At 39.8% G+C, this 17,866-nt stretch overlaps 1 protein-coding gene across 7 annotated transcripts in view; it reads left to right on the top strand.

The window, feature by feature from the left end:
- The window catches only part of ARVCF (ARVCF delta catenin family member), a 1,038,475-nt gene that overhangs the window by 966,507 nt on the left and 54,102 nt on the right, over positions 1–17,866 (top strand). For all 7 annotated transcript variants that reach the window (XM_077461693.1, XM_077461692.1, XM_077461694.1 and 4 more), the window contains one exon: positions 4,412–4,483. In XM_077461693.1, the coding sequence (XP_077317819.1) occupies positions 4,412–4,483 (72 nt within the window). The remainder of the gene's footprint in view (positions 1–4,411; positions 4,484–17,866) is intronic.

Genomic DNA, 17,866 nt, shown 5'->3' with positions numbered 1-17,866 from the left:
ATCCAAGGGAAAGTTTGTACAAAGTCCTATCGTGTGTATGAGGCTTAAGAATGACTGCTGTGAACCTGAAAGTAATGAAAATCTTATGGTTTCCGGGCTCATTCATCGTTTTGGAGATCAGGGAATGGATGTTCCTTGAGCCTCCTGCTCAGCATTCTGTATCATGCAGCATCGGGTGAGCATCACCTTCTCAGTACTGTAAAAGTGATCAGCCGCTCTACAGCCTGGATCACTGATCACTTTTACATAACAGCCAATTGCTGGCTAAAAAAAATGTATCAAGCTTCCAGCTGCTATTTTAACCCATTGAATGCCAGGGAACAAAAATGTACCTTGGTAAAAAGGGGTTAAACAATCATTGTTTCAGATTGCTGTTGTGCTTACAAAATATTTGCAGTAGAAATTGAGAGCTCAGCTTTGTTAATGTGCTATGCAAAGAAAGCCACTAGCATTAGCATCCAGCTAAAGTGAACAATGACACCCTTTTGTAAAATGTAACATGCGTTCATTAATCACTTTATTACCACTGGGATTACCCCGTTCACAACAAAAATCATTTTCCAGGTTTGGATTTGTAGCAGTTGGACTACTACTTCTTTGTACTTTTAAGTCTTTGTAAAAGCATTTGATATTATGCTTAGCACAGCTGGTTCTCTTTTCATACCGTGGATTTAAAAATAGATTTTTTTTGCCATGTGACCAACATATGAACAAAGAAAATTGCACTTTCTTGGTCCCACCATAAATATATAATGAAACCAGCTGAACTGCGTGTTTGCTTCCCTGCAGCAAATACCTAAATGGCTCCTAGGCATAAGATGACAGTTCCTGATGGAGCCAGACTGGATAACAATCTTATGTCTATGGTGGAAGGCAGATCTCCTCTAGGAATCCTATGTCATGAATAATGTTGATGGGAAAACATTTTCCCAAATGCTACGGTTTTCCCCACATTTAGTCTGAATATGTATTTTTTTCAAATTTCAATGAAAATACAATAGGAGAGAGATTTGAAGATGGTAATAATCAACTCTGCAGTAACAAAGGTGTACAGCAATATAATCGTAAAAAAAAGAAAAAAAGTGTGTGTGTGTATATATGTATGTATATGTATATGTATGTGTGTGTATATATATATATATATATATATATATATATATATATATATATATATATATATATATATATATATATATATATATATATATATATATATATATATATATAAATAAAATATTCGAGTATAAGTCGAGATTTTCAGCCCCTTTTTTTTTTTAGGCTGAAAGTGCCCCCCTCGGCTTATACTAGGCCGTCTGCCTACCTGATCAGCGTGTCGTGCAGACAGACGGCGGCCATTCCACTGTTCAAAAGTTGCGCCTCCCTGTCTGTGATAGGCGGAACACTCAATTTCCCAGCAGTCAGTGTTCCGCCTATTACGGACATCCTCTCATCCTCGTCCGTAGTATGAGGATGTCCGTGATAGGCGGAACACTGACTGCTGGGAAATTGAGTGTTCCGCCTATCACAGACGAGGAGGAGAGGTGCGGCTTTTGAATCCTGGAATGGCCGCCGTATGTTTTTATGACATGCTGATTGGTGCAAAATGGCACATGGAGCTGCAGATGGGCACAGAGCTGCAGAAGGACACAGAGGCTGCAGATTGGCACACGGGGGCATGCACAGGACACAGGTAGGCTGCAATGGACACAGGGAGGTATGCAGCTGCAGATGGGCATTGTTGACCCTCTTTTCCACAGTAGCTGCTGCATGTCTCATCTTCGGCTTATACACGAGTCAATGCGTTTTTCCAGTTTTTTTGTGGTAAATTAGGGGCCTCGGCTTATATTCGAGTCGACCTATACTCGAGTATATACGGTATATATATATTATTCAAGAATCGTGGGAAGGTGTAGTTGGGTCCCCAGGACCGTGATCACGCATCTGGCAGGACAAAATTAGGCTCTGACTACAAAATTCAGGTGGATATTTGGAAACACACAACCAAAAGCAGCAGCGGCTTGATTGTATGTTCCGTACAGACTTTAGTCATTACAAGAAAGTGGTAAGAGACAATACTGCATCATATACTAGTAATTATTGATCATTTTAGAGGGGCATTCTGCTATTGTATATAGGACAAATATATAGAAAACGCACCTTTTTAACATTTCTGGTCTTTGTTAAAAAAAAAAAGACAATTCAGAAACAATCAACTTCTTCTGTTAGTATTTTTATTGGCATAGAATCTGTTTAAGTTGGCTTGCAATGTACAGACCCATGCATAACTTAAATTGAATATTTAATTAAAGCTAGATTCAAGGCTCCCTTGAAATGAACTGCTTATAGGCACTGGGCAGTAATATTAAATATGTAGGATTACATTATCTGAAGTGCAGTTTACCAGTATACTGTAATTACCTTTTTATCAAACTTTTACTCGCACACGCTACATCAGCTCCAAAATGCAAAATATAACCCTGACTCAGAAAAAGTCAGTAAACCTGTTCCTGCTGGCGATGTCACTGCAGTTTGCTGGACCGCCTCTCCCTGAAGCCTTTGTTAAATTATCATGTGGTCATACATGGGTGTTTTAATGAGTATGTCGTTTAGGTACAGACATGAAGACAAAACTGAGTGAGGCCAGACTCTTTGAGGGAGATTTGCTTAAACTGGTGCAGCTGTGCATAGTAACCAATAAGCTTCTAGGTTTTAGCCCAGGTTCACACTAATGCGTCGAGTCGAGCTGAACTCCGTCTATTTCAAACAAACAATGCAGTCTGACTTCGAGGGCGATTTGACAGACATCTGTGGGGGTTCCTGCACAAATGTCTATAGAAATTGCCCCCGAAGTTGCCGAAACCGCAAAGTTGGCGTCGCACCGATTCAGACGGTGCCATTGCAAACAATAGCTGCCGATTTTGACATGCGATTTGACATGTCAAATCGCATGCCAAATTGGCCCAGTGTGAACTTGGGCTAAGTATCAAAGCTTAATTGTATAAGCTGAAGTTTATAAGATGATTGGTTACTTTACACAGCTTTACCAGTTTTAGTAAATCTCCCCACTCGTGTCACTTCATGGGCCTTGGTTGAATAGGATATGTAGCTGTACTTGGGTGTTCTACATAAACTACCATGGTAGAGAACCATGGGTCAGGCTTAAAATGGCCTAGAGGTAGTCTACTATATGGCAGGGCAAAAGAAGGTAGCTTCTCTTCATTTTCAGTTTTCTTAAAGACTAGTACATCAATTTATCAAGTGAGTCCCACCTTTTATCGTTTCATTGGGCACACGCTTTACACTGGCAGGTTTTCATTCCCAGACTTCCATATCAAAGTGACTGTTTTTTAATAAGAGCGCTTCCAACTGGTTTATAGACTGCATGTATCAGGAGGTAGCCTGCAGCAGCTTTTGTACTTGGCTATGACTGAAGTCCTGCTGATTGTGAACTGTCAAAACTCTGCTGCTTCCTGGTAGTGTTGAAGCCTGCTGCCCCCCTCCACACCTTCCTATTGGCCAGTAAGGCAGCCCATCATATTGAAGCACCAATAGGTATGTGTGTCTGCTTGGGCATGGGAGGAGTGTTGGGGGAATGTGAGTGGAGGGTGTTGGATGATGGTGGAAGTCTGAGACTACCTGAATGGGTTATGCCTTTGTCTTGGACATAGAAAATTGCTTCTGGGTGCCTAAACTTTATACCTTCCACTTTTCTACAATTGCCTTAATATGAATACTTACATACATGGGAGTTCATTATACACTTCATGTGCTCCATATTCTGTAGGTTCTTGACTGCAATGAATTGAAAGCAATTAGCAGTGGAAGGGATAATTGAATTGTACATAGGCACTTGGAAATGGAGATTGATGCGCGTAAATGAAACAAATGCCTTTTAAATTTGAGTGCAAAATGAAAAGGTGAATTTATCCTAATTATATAAATATTGTACATGGTAAAAGTGCAAAGACAAAGTACATAATGTAATTTAATAATGGGGTGATATTAATCCTATTCTGCATCCTAATAAAGATGCTAAAGTTCATTGCACACATTTGCCAGTATAAAATGTTACATGAATAACGCCCTTTCTAGAACAGCTACAATTAATTTTTTCTCAATCCACAACCCTTCATATATCATCTCAGTTGGGTAATGCTGTAATTATTGAATGGATTTGCTGAATATTTGATTAATTCTGCCGATGTACGCACAGTAATGTGTATGTCCCAGCTTCAATGCTAGTCATTCATTCCTGAGACAATTGTCTGCATAGCATTTGTCGATTTAAAAAAAAAAAAAAAATGGAAATACACCATTGAAATTGATTGGTTTGAGCTTCAATTTGTTTTTACACATCCCTGCGGGGCTGCTTTGCTTTACTACAAAATAACATACAGCTTTGTGCTTTCAGGAAAAAAGAATGGAGACATGGACAAGAACTTTGACACCCTTGACTTGCCAAAGCGTTCTGAAAATGCAAAAGGTACAGTACTTATCTCGTGCCGAATCATCCAGTGCTTGAGTACAATTTGACTTTTAGAAGACTTTCCTTTGTGACTTGCCAAATTTCAGCATGCTGTCTGAGCAACCAATGGCCGTCACAGTGCTGTTAACATTAAAATTGCTGGGCTCTTCCATAGATATTTTACATAAGGCAAACACATGTAAATGAGCTTTTATGTTTTTTTTTTTTTTGGGGGGGGGGGGGGTCCAACCCAAATGTCTTAAGCAGGAATAGGTGCAGGCACTTCATAATCTGTGTGATATTTGCCACATTGAATGTTCTATATTACCACCCACAAACCAACGTTTTTTTTTCCTGACAAACGCTTTATTTTTATACTGGTATCCTGTAAGATTGCATTGAAGGTTTTTTTAGTGTTAGGCAATCTGTTGGTTGCGGATGGTGCTATTCATCTGGACACTACAACCCTTGCATTATGGATCAGAGGTCTCTTATACCTGTGAATATCCCTAAGACAATTAAAGTGACTGTAAACAATCGCCTTGTAAAACAACCCGTTCAGTTTAAAATGGGAAAACATTTTGTGTGTAGACATAGAAAAAGTTTGTTTTAGAAGTGATAACATACCCTCTGTTCACAGCTGCATAAGAGCTGGGGGGATAAGCAACAGTACACGGAGTTTCCCAGTCAAAGGCTGTGCAGGGGGAAGGGTGGGGAGTTTCAGGACAAGTCTGATCATTGGAGGAGAGTACACTGTGTTCCCGGCACAACTAGAGAAATTACCATGCTGTGCCCTCATGCCTGATGTGGTATGGAACACCAGGGATTTCCCACAAAGGAAGCAATACAACAAGGACAGGATACTTTGTCATACAAGTACATATCAGGAGGAATATGAAAGGTTAGGTTTATATATGTTTTAAAATTTAAAGAGCGCAATAGGTGGTTCAAAAAATCCAGCCTATCCATTGGTCTTTTTTTTCATAACAATGGTAACTCAAGGATGTATTGGAAGTCTAAGGTATCCCAAAGATAGCCCAGTTGAAGCCCTGTCCTGAAGACCTCCCAGGTATTGGGTGCTGATCATTTGAGGTCTATGGATACATTTAGGCCCCATACACACGTGCAGAATGTCGGGAGACATTCGCCAGTACAAACAAAAATACCAGCCGACATTCTACCCCTGTGCATGACAGTCTGTCCGACAGAAGCTAGCCATGCACGATGGAAAACCAGCAGGTGGCTGACTCCCAATCTGCGTTCTCTGCCAATAGCAGAGAGCGCTGAATGGATTGTTCTGGCGTGGGCGTCTCCCTGTCTGAACACAACAGCTCAGCGGGGGGAGATCGCTGTACTAACCTCGCATGGTTAGGACATGGCTCCTGACCAGAGCTGACAGCTGACTGTAGTGTGTACCAAACATTCGTCTATACGGTTTCATTTCTTGTTAGAGCTTGGCATATGCAGCATTAGCTGATCATTAACTTGCACCACTGGAGAACCATTTAGAAATGATTATGAGTTTTTCTTGTGCTCAGGTTTATTCATCCTGATTGCATTGTTGATCAGAGAAACAATGGAAGTTTACTCCTCATTGCTTGTGTTTGTTTGTAAAGATTAAACTGTACTTGTTTTGTATAGAGTGATTCTCTAGAGGCCCCATACTATGCACCTAACTCATTTGTTAAACTGTTTCTTTCTGGATCATTATCACTTTGATTTTGTTTTGATTGTTGCACAAGCCAGTCATTATTGCTCAGCTGAGGCAGTACTAGGCTGGAAGGGAAATTTCCCTCTGGTCTATTTATTTGTCAGGTGAGAAGTACGTCCGTCACTTAACTTCAATAAGGCAAGGTCACTCGCATTGCGTGCATAGTTATCCAGTACATTTACCTGGACTGTTGCTTTTACCTAGGCTAAAAGGAAGAAATTCAACTTTCAGTTTTATTCTGATTCGTGCTATATTCACATCCACAGTCTAACCTGTCTACAATCCTTGGCTTTATATTGTTGCATTGCTTTGTGCCTAGTGCATCCTGTGCAATCGATCGGTTTCAGTATGGACAGTGAGCTCTGGGTGACCTTACATTCTTTTTTTTATTGATTGTTTCTGAAGAATGCCTGCGGATCTTAGATTACAGAGCCTACATGTATCAAAACAGATGTCTATAGATTGCCATAACCCTTCAGCAATCACAAGTATGTATGTGGAGATGATCATTTAACATGGAACACATCCATACTGCATCTGGAGTTAGCAGTACTGAATCTCAACATTTTAGGGAGGCACTTCAAATTTAGCTTCATCTTTTATTGGCCTTTGTAGATATACATACAATATAAAAAATATACATGTAAAGAGATGAAATAATGAGCCACCTGTTGGTTTTAAAGTACTCCAGTTAGAAAAAAAAATTGTCATGTTAAATATTTTTTCATTTGTAATATTTTTACACTTTTCAACATTTATGACCAAAAATGGCCGTTTCATGTATACAATATTCAAGTTTACCCACATTTACATCTCTCTATCAATCTTTTAAAACCACATCCTTTTAGAACATGGGTGTCCAAACTGCGGCCCTCCAGCTGTTGCAGAACTACAAGTCCAATCATGCCTTTGTCTTTGGGAGTCATGCTTGCAATTGTCAGCCTTTTAATGCATCATGGGTCTTTCCCTGAAATGCCTCATGGGTCCTGTAGTTCCGCAACAGCTGGAGGGCACAGGTTGGACACCCATGCTTTAGAACATTAAACCTTGAATAAATAAAAAAAAAAGGAAAAAAAAAAAGCAGGAAACTGAACTTCTTGTTTGAACTTGATGGCAAAGCGAGTCCCTGGGTTTTATAGGTCTTGATTTTTTCACAATGAACTATTTCTATTGATCTTGGAGTTTTGGGTGGTCCTGACCACCTGTCCTATCCTTGTATACCGCTTCTGTTGCGTTCCTAATGATTAAAAAGAAATGGCAAGCAGAGTGGGAGCCCCTTATTATGGCCACATAAGGTGTGCTGACCCAGAAATTGATCTTGTCAATAAAGACCCCGAGACACACAAAAACTGTCAGTTTAATGCTCTAGTATCTACTAAAACCTGAATTATCAGTTTTGGTATACTTGCCATTAAATGAAATACATGATAAAGGATAACTTATGGCATTTAAAAAAAATGTGTAGCATTTATTGTAAGACTAAGCATTACTGTAAAATTGCCAGTGACATGTCTACACAATAATATATATATATATATATATATATATATATATATATATATATATATATATATATATATATATATATATATATATATATATATATATATATATATTAATATATATATAATTTTTTATTTTTAATCTCATCTATTTTAAGAGGTACTTGACAGTGATCTGTGGCATACCTGCACAAGCTTACCGAAGTAAGTGTATTTGATTGGAGTACCACCCTACTTTGACTTGCAATGGCCAACTGTAATGTTTGGAAGCCAGCCATGTGTCTTCCCTGAGCAAACTACCGCTATGACTTCATGAGCTTACTGTTCAACAGCTTTTGGTCTGTGACTAGCCCCATATTGTGCAATTAAAAATGATTTATTTACTTATTTTGGCCACTTCAGTTATGGATTACAACAGCTATATTGTTTATGGAATGAACAGTGATCGATTTTGCTGGGAGTGTTCATGTGACTTGTGTTGAATCTTTTTCCTTTTTCTATAGGACAGTGAAAATTTTTTATTTTGCTGTGTATATGACACACTTTATTAGTAGAAATGATTGCTGAAGTGCTTCAAAATAAATCACCTGCCTCCAGTGTAGAAAGCTGAGGGTTATTTTTGCTTTGATTGGCCTCTGTTCCCATTAGGAGAACGTTGATAGATACAGGAAGTCCCAGTATGCCCCCCTCTTGCTGACAGGCACTAGGAGAACTTAATGCAAGCTTGGTAGAAGTTTGAGGGACTTCAAGTCCCAGCCTGCTCTCTGCTCCTTGATATGTACCAGGAGAACTTAGCATGACAGGGCACTAGGAGAACTAAGTGTTAGTTTGATGGCCCCTTTGACCTATAGCATATAAAGTCATGTCCTTTTGGCACTAGAAGCCTCAGCATGACCTCCAGTGTAGACAGCTGAGGGTTATTTTTACTTTGGTTGAGGCACTAAAAGTGAAAGCTTGCCCTTCTACTTCAGGCTGAGGAAAGCTCAGTGATGGTCTAACTGGGTTATGTGAGGAACTACTGGTCCCAGCGTGCCCCTTACTCCCTGGCAGGTCACTATGCAACCTGGTACAGATTTGCTGGAATTCCATAGACGTGTAAGAAACGAAAAGTCTCAGCATGACCCCTCTGACCTCCAGTGTAGGAAGCTGAGTCTTCTTTAACTCCGACACATATTTGCTGCACTACAGATGGCAGTGTGCCAGCTAATGCTCACAGGTAGTCTGATGTTTGGAGAACTATAGGCCCCAGCATAACTTATACTTTCTGTCAGCACAGTCTCAGACTTGGAATTATAATTTACAGGCACTACAAGTAGCAGCATGACCTTCCATCCAGTGCCAGAGGGTGCTCAGAGCTGCTCCAGCTATGTTGCTTGGGGACTACAGTTTTCAGCATGCTTTTCTGCCTTGCCATCACAGTCATCAGTGTGGCCACCAGGCTTTATTCCAGCACAGAATGTTCAGTTTGTCTAACTTTATTTGGTAGTTTGAGAACTAAATGTCCCAGCACGCCCTCTGCTCTCTGACAGAACACTATGGGACTTGGTGCAAGCGTGGTCGAAGTTTGAGGGACTACAAGTCCCAGGTCCCTCTAGTGTTGAAGGCCGGGTCTTTGTTCCTGCTTTGAGGCACTCCAAGTTCTAGAATGCCAATGGCTGTTTAGAATAACGGAAATGGTTGTAAGATCTTTGGGGCACTGCAATTCTCAGCGTGTCTCTGTTTAGTTGGAAAGAAAATGCTGAACGTTGCTGTTAAAAAGTTGTTGAAAGGACCACAACTCCCATCATGCCTTCTTTTCTAGAAGTGTCCTCATTCTGCAGCTAGATGCAAAATGATGATGTGTTGTAAGTTTGTTGCATGTTTGATGCGCTGCAAGTCCCAGCATCACTTCTGTCTTTCATTGGGCCACATTGGCGCTTGATTTTGATTGGGCAGTTGGAGAACTTCGAGTCCTGCAAGTTTGGCGCTGTTGGTGATTGTTGTACATTTGCAGTGAGTTTGAGGACCGAATTCTAATTCCTAACATTAATTCTGAATTTATTTGCAACACTAATAGTCCTAGCATGCCGTTTACAAGCTTCTTAGATCTGAGGAACTACAAGTTTCAGAATTTTCCTTGCACGATGTTGGGCGTTGGTGCTGAAACTTCCTGTAACTTTGTGGAACTTTTGGGACAATTTTGTCTTCAGGCTCCAGTCACACTTGTGTGACTTGTCATGTGACTTTGGACACAGTCACATGACAAGTCGTAGTTCATGTATTTCGGTGGAAGCCGTTCAAATCTATGCAGCTTGTTGTTACAATTATTAAAATTATTGTTGCTATAATTTATTATAACTATTATGATTACTACTAATAATAATAGCAACACTATTAATTTGTAACAATGAGACTCCGTTCACACTTGTGCAACTGGTCAACTTTGGAAACATAAGGCTGCATGACAATTCACAGCCCTTGTATTTTAATGGAAGCCAGTCAAATCTATGCAAATAAAAAACAAAACAAAAAAAAACTAATACGACTTTCATTCAACTTGAGTGCCATAGACAGCACATGTAAACTCTCAAAAGTTGCATTAAAGTCACATCTCAATGTTACCAATGTGACAGTTGTGTAATAGTCAAAGTGTGGGGGGAGGCGGTGGGTGGATTGTTTGGCACCCACCAAAAAAAATATACCACCGGCTGCCAATGCATCCCAGTCTTTGTCTGTAGGGTTCAATATTGAGTTATAGGCTTCTTGTAAGGCTGTCAGCAAGGTTTAGGAGTGTGTCTATGGGAATGTTTGACTATTCTTCCAGAAGCGCATTTGTGAGGTCAAGCACTGATGTTGGACAAGGAAGGCTTGGCTCAGTCTCAACTCCAATTTATCCCAAAGGTGTTCTATCGGGTTGAGTTCAGGACTCTGTGCAGGCCAGTTAAGTTCCTCCACCCCAAACTCGCTCATCCATGTCTTTATAGACCTTATGCTTGCAGGACTTTTTCTAACGTCCCGCAAGTGCACCACCCCAGTGTGAAAGCGCTTGGGCTCTCACACTGGGGAGGCCATTTTCAGGCACTATGTTTAGCGCTAAAACCCCTGAACAACGCCTTCAGTGTGAAAGGGGTCTAAAGTTACTGGCTGTGGTCACATTCCAGCCTCGCTATCATACCATAATGTCCCTGTATGGTATGCAATGATGTCAAGGCTTTGGGTGAAGGAAGGGAGTTTAAAATCGGGTAAATGAGAGGTTCCCAGTGGCTGCAATTCCCACAGGAGTTGTACATCCACGTGCCAAATAGGCCCACTTGCAGCCGCCAATGTCAATTAGCAGAGGTGAAGGAAAAAGTTTTCACACATTTTGACAGTGAAAAAGCTGGGGTGTGTTGGGGGTGCCCGGGCATTAGGGTGTGCTGACGCCTATGTTCCTTGTAAACCTTTACAGTTTGAGGTGACACAAGGCTTCATTAAAACTTGGTGAAAGAGTGGCACATCGTTCTCATTACCATCTCCTATTTTGATGAGAACTGAGATCTTACTAATCTCACACCTCATTCACAGAATTAAGACACACAAGACTTAAAAGACCTTTAACTGGTTTTATTGTAATCGGTCAATTTCCAACCAACTAGCCAATATCCCTTTCTTCTTGTAAGGGTTGTTGTTGTTGTGTTTTTTTTTTTTTTTTTTTTTTTTAAACCCATCCACTTCATAACGCTACTATACACTACGATTCTTTCTAGATACCAAACCTTCATTAAAAGACGTGTGCTACAAAAATCTACTTATTAGTTTGTTCCGAAATAATACCTAAATGGAACAAATTAAGTTCATTAATAGGAGCATTTTTACTGAGCAGGGGTTCCAAAGTGAGATACCTTGCTCATAAATTACATTCTATTGATGTACAGCCTTTTGTGAGAGAACCCTATTGGGAGGTGGGACCTACAATTTTATTAATCATAGTGATATTAGGACTTGACCATGTATAGGTCCAGTCTGTTAAATCAGTGGTCCTCAACCCTATCCTCAGGGCCCACTAACTGGCCAGGTTTTAAGTATTACCTTGGGGAGATGTAGACTAGAATACTGCAATCACTGAGCAGAAAATGATATCACCTGTGATGTATTTCAGTTATCTTGCAAACCTGGCCTGTTGGTGGGCCCTGAGGACAGGGTCGATGACCACTGTTAAATCAGTATGGGAAATGTAAGTGGGTTTTTCTCATTCAAGCACTAAATTTATTCTCCCTGGATAAAAGACGCTTGAGCGGAGATATAGCGTAATACAAATCTATTAAAGGTGATCCCAGCGCAAGTATAAAACTATTAAGTCCCAGGGAGAAGACGCAGGGAAACATGAGACTGGACAAGATGTGGTTTAACCTTAAGCTGCCTAGGGTTAGTCAGGGCTGTAGGGATGTGGAGCTCTCTTCCACAATCGGTGGTGTTGGCAGGAATTATGGATAGTTAAATGGGAAGTTATTGTTTACATGCACGCGCACCAACACAGGTTGTACTGGATGGACTCTTGTCTTTGTTCAACCTTAACAACTATGTGAGTTATGCAAGTCCAAGCGGGATTGTTTTTGTTTTGTTTTTTTACCTAGAAAGTTTTAGATTTTGTATTGTTGTGCATCTTGAAATGTTCCACATGTCTACAGGACCTTTCGTAAATTAGACATTTTTGGTTCAGCCAAAAGTGCAATAAACATTTGTCTCACTGTGATTTGAATATGTGCAAATATTGTTTGTACCTGCTGAGATCTGCCTTAGTCAAGAGTATGTGAAAAGGTTCCTCTGGCAAATGTGACAATTGCATTACATTGTTGTTGGCATATGACTTACTGCAGTGCATCAAGGGAGTGATGTAAATAATTATGTAAATTTTGTGTTCCTCTGCACTTCTATTACAAGGTCATTTGTTGGTTCTTCTCGTCCTAATATACTTGCTATACACAAAACCATCAGGTGTTTGACGGAAAGAAGCATAGCCTAGTGGCGTCATATTTTTTTGTAAGACAGACGGAATTTTTTTTTTTTAAATGCAATTTTTCAGCATCTGTTAAAATCATGTGGACCTCCGAAACTGCGCCATACCGCCCATGAGCCAAGTTAAGATTTCTGCCTTAGGCAACACTCATAGAGGCATGGGGAGGGCTGAAAGACAGCTCTGAGGCCAAAGTGTTTATACCAGTCACACAGTTGCAGTTTTCTTAAAATTTGCAGCGATTTATATTACCTTAAAACTGGAGATAGACAAGAAGAAGATTCTTGGTCTTTTCAAGCTGCTCTGCACACAGCTTTGCCTAAGGCTGCTTCCACACTGATCAGTTTTTCTTCCGTTTTTGCATTCGAAAAAGCAGAAGAAAAATGCATGACCATTAAATTCTATGGAAATCTTTACACTGGTTACGTGCGTTTTTAAAAGTCCCGCATGCTGCATTTTTGGTGCGTGTTTAAAACTGCACTAAAAACTCACCTCTCCATTGAAATGCATTGAAAATGCACCAGATATTTTTTTTATTTTTATTTTTTGGTGCAATTTGAGTCGCAGGTAATTTTTTCACAGGTGCAGGCTGTTGTCATCAAGCAACCAGAAATGAGGCAAAAATGTGCATGCGTTTTTGTAATGGAGCAATGTGAAGCAGACTGAATGAACAGTAGAAGACCCTAAACCAGATACATTTGTTTGCAGTCCAAATCAAACTGCACGGCATAAGACACTAGTTTGAGCTCTCCTTGTATAATCCTTACTGCTTCTGAATACATACAGCACAGATTACCCAATACAGTAAAGAACCTAGCACGTCTGTTCAACTCACTAAGAAACAGTGCACTATCCTAGAAGTTAATGTGCAGAAGGGGTGAGGCAGGAGCCTGATATTACACCTATGATCCACTGATCGGGTGCAATGCTCTGCAGGCTTCCATGAAAGTAATATATGCACAATTTTATTGTTTTTGCCAGCAAAAATATGTGAATTTTTTTATTTCTTGCAAAAAATATGAACTTAGCCTTGAAAGAGCTGTGTACCCATGGTTTTCATGCGGGTGACCACAGTGTTAAAGTGCTCTTAAAAGCATTAATATAGTGGTTTCCACTGGATACTTAGCGGTTTGCTTGGAGTTAATCTTTAAAGAAGCAGAATGGTCATGGCTGTGGGTAAGGGGGGAGAAATGTTTCACATATCATGTGCTAGGCAGGAATGTTTGTAAGTCGAAGCCAAGAGTTTTTCACATACATTGTATTTAAAGGTGTAAAGGTACTATTTTTTTTTTTTGTTTTTTTTTTTGTTTTTTTTTACAAAAAAGGGCAGAAGAATTTCTGTTCAGCAAGTAGAAGGTTTTTATGAACTTGCATCATGTTGTTGTGTAGATATTTTACATAAAAATAAACTTTGTAGTTGCTCCTGTACTGTGATGTGAATTGCTGTCAGGATCCTTAAAACTGCCTTGACAGTACGACAACACATAATTTGAGGATTTGTGTTCATTTCTTCCTGTTCCCAAATATATTTACATGGCATGAGAAGCCATGGATTAGGATGTCTGACAGAGTTATGGAAAGGTCTTTTAGTGTTCTTGCTCATTCCTTGCTGAATGGTTTTAACCACAAGAATTTCCTTCTAAAAATAATCTTTAAATCACAGAGAGGCGGCTGCGGGGACAGAATATGGCGAGAATCGACTGTGGCTGCTCTTTCTCCATGCTAGGAATCTGCAGGATGGCCTTTCAAGCCTCCTCAGCCCAGCCTGACGCCCCACAGTGTGGTGCCCACAGCTCATGGTGCCAGTTAGTATTTAATGACATTTTCTAAAGTGCTACTGTTTTCTCCTTGAATTCCATAGAAATGTATGGTTAGTGCAGGCTCATCAGCTGAACAGCTGGAAGGTTTTAGCAGTTTTTCACCCTCAACAGACCTTGAAAAATGTAGAAGTTTCGTTCTTTCAATGCTATGTTAAAGTGGACCTAAACTATAAGCGTTCACTTTATTTTACTTTTTGTCAACTGAATTACTTTTTTTTTTTTTTTCTTCCGATCTGATGTCTTAAAGTGGTATTGCCACCAAAAAAAAATTGCTTAAAATTAATAATAATAAAAAATAATTGGAAAAAACATTTTTTTTACTCGCCTCTAAATGCTTGTTGCTAGGGGGGTCCCTCGTAGTCTGCCTTCTTCAATGCCCGGGCTGGTGACATCACTTCCCCTGGCACCGCACAGTCATCTGGGACCTGTCGCGTGTCCCAGATGACTGTGCGGCGTATCACGGCACCCTGCTCCGCTCGCGCATGCGCAGCGGGTGCCCAGCTGTGAAGCCACAGCCGGGTGCCCACAGTAACAATGCCGGCGCTGCAAGTGGATCGCGGAACGAGGGGGGGCTTCGTTCCCCCACATCGCTAGACCCTGGGACAGGTAAGTGTCCCATTATTATTATAAGTCAGCAGCTGCAGTATTTGTAGCTGCTGACTTTTATTTTTTTATTTTTTTTTAGGGGCACCCCACTTTAAATTTGTACAGATCATGGACATGTCATCAGGAACTGTTTGTGTGTGTGTTTTTTATTTTTTTTTTTCTCTAATAATGTACAGATAGTGTGGGTGGTCAATTTAGAAAAAAGAATTGTACTGTTCAAGAGTCGTGTTTTTTTTTTTTTTTTTTTTTGCTTGGAAAACTGTTTTTACAGGTGGTGTAACGTTCATATGAAGAATTGGGGCTCCTGTATCTGACTGGCAAAATGACATAACTGTGCTTGGTCTGGAAATGTTAATTTAGTGCTTCCCTTGCTGCTTAGGCATCTTTGAACTTTTTGCTATGAAGCTATTCATTTTGCAAAAATTACTTTTTCATTTTAAAGGTTAACTCTATCCAACTTTTGTTTGGACAGTCTGGTAATGGGTAATGATGTGCCAGTCTGATTTTACCTCACCTCTGTCAAGTAAGTGACAAGGAAATCTCTCCAGATTGCAATATAAGGTGAAATCTTTCCAAAAGGGCCACAGGCGGCAAGATAAACTTGTCCGAGTTATTATAAGCCTGGTATTTGCTCTGCATGGAGTTTAATATGATCGCTCATTTTTTTTGTGCCTGGCTTTAGCATTCCATAATCTAAATATAGTCAGTGATTGCACAGCCCCTTTCCTAAACAAAACCCACTCTGTCTCTTTGATCTTCTATAATGGAATAATGTAAAGCAGGGAAACTACAAAAAGTCATTACCTGTTTCTGGGATATCTATATCCACCACTTGGGTAGTGTTGACTGCTGAGTTCCATAGAAATACTGCACAGGAAATGATTGCTCCCCGGAACTAATTTGTCCGGTAATGGGTGTACACGGAGGTAACTGAGGTGTTAACCTTGTTTACAAAGCATATATAATTATTCCCAATTGGTAATATGCTGGTAAATGTGCAGTACTGGGGCAACATACAATATAACAAACTGTTAAAGAAGAAAAAGGCCCTTTCTCCAAAGGGCAGTGTTCAGCAGTATAAGGCCATAAATCTGAATTAGTGCTTCATAAAATGTAAGTGGATTTAGTCCACCAGCCTGAGGTGGGAACCAGTATCTGTGAGTTACTCATCTGTTACAGAAACAACTATACAAAAAAATGCCTTTGCTTTTGTTCACCACAGTGGGATGACATGCTGTGCTTGCTGTTAACTTAATTTTAGGATTCCCTAGAACAAAATAGTCATTTGTGGGGGTTTTTTTTTTTTTCCTTTGTGAATCTGATCATCTGAAGCAGACCTCGAACCAAAAATGAGAGGTCTGATTTTAAATCTTCTTCTCTTCTGATTACAAGTGTCAAAAAAAAAAACCTGTATAGAGGGAACAACTGTTAAGCAATATACACATTTTTTTGGCCATACGCAAAATTTTTGAATGGGCGCTCATTCCAAAAATCTAAGCGGTACATTCAATGATTCCAACAGATTTGACAAATGTCATGCGAAACAACTTCAAAACTGTATTTCCATTTACCAGTCTATTTTAGTAGGAGTTGAACAAAAGCCACATACACTGTTTAGAAATTTGTTCCTTTTTGAGAAAAAAAATTCTACCCTGCTCCTTCCAATTTTGTGATCACTGCTGTGACTGTTGATTTGACCCTGCTACTCATTAGAAAAGCAAACGAATGTTTTGAAAATTATTATAATTTTTTTTTTTTTATGAAATTCTACTAGTGCATAACAGGCTTTAGGTTTCTGCCTGCAGTGCCTGGATGAAGGCAACATCATTCTCCTTCCAGAAAGATCTGGGTAATGTAGAGTATCCTAAATATCAGAAAAGGCACTGCCACCACTGGTGCTGTAATATCTTCTTGCTATGTTTAGAGTACTTGCCATGCCCCTGGACCTCATCAGCAGAAAAATATATAGCACATTTACAAAGCAGACCTTAAATTTAGTGAAAGCTTGGCTTTAAATTATTTAACAATAAAAAAAATCCTAAAGATATGCATACTGCCTGGAGAATTTTTTAACCTATGTTCCCTTTTAAGTTTTGACCTACTGCTCTTTGAGGACCAGTACACTAGTATGACAATGCACTTCTTTCTGACAATGTGCATACAGTTCACAAACCATGTAGAGCAAACGCCAATGAGATCCAAACCACTATAGCGGTCAATCATATTTCCATTTTTAATTCATTTAATATTGTAATCTGAGTAATAAACCAAGCCTTTAATTTCTGTATATGCATTGCTGTTGCAAATGTTTTAAAGTGCAATTCCACTTTGGCAGTCAAATTTGAGGCAGCCACATTATATGCTTTGTGTGTTTTTCATTCACACAGCAAACCTAAAGTGTTTTAAAAGTATTCCCTACCTTTAGGCTGGATTCACACCAGTGCGAATTCTGCATCCAATTCGCATGTCAGAAGATTGTGCCCGGCTCGCTATGGAGTGAATTAGAGGAGCCCTCAGTGTTCTGGTCTGTTTTCAGGTCCAAATTTAGCCACAAATGCGGGCTGAAATCGGACCTGAAATGGTGAATGGAGATGCAACAGACCCCTACTGTGTGCCGCTCCATTCCTCAATGTAAACCCAGCTCTAATGTTTCTTAGTAAAAGATGTCATGGCTCACTGTAAGCATCTCTCAAAAAGTTTAGTATTATCTGTCAAGCCTTAAATCGACCATACGTGGATCAAAATTTGGCTGCTTCAGCAGGAATTAATTGATCAAGCCTGAATGGCCAG

The sequence above is a fragment of the Lithobates pipiens genome, unplaced genomic scaffold (assembly GCF_037356315.1).
Source record: "Lithobates pipiens isolate NorthernLeopardFrog02 unplaced genomic scaffold, aLitPip1_a1.2 Scaffold_3, whole genome shotgun sequence".
Taxonomy (NCBI): Eukaryota; Metazoa; Chordata; class Amphibia; order Anura; family Ranidae; genus Lithobates; species Lithobates pipiens.
Note: the sequence above shows the minus strand (reverse complement) of the source record. Positions and strands in the feature narration are given on the sequence as shown.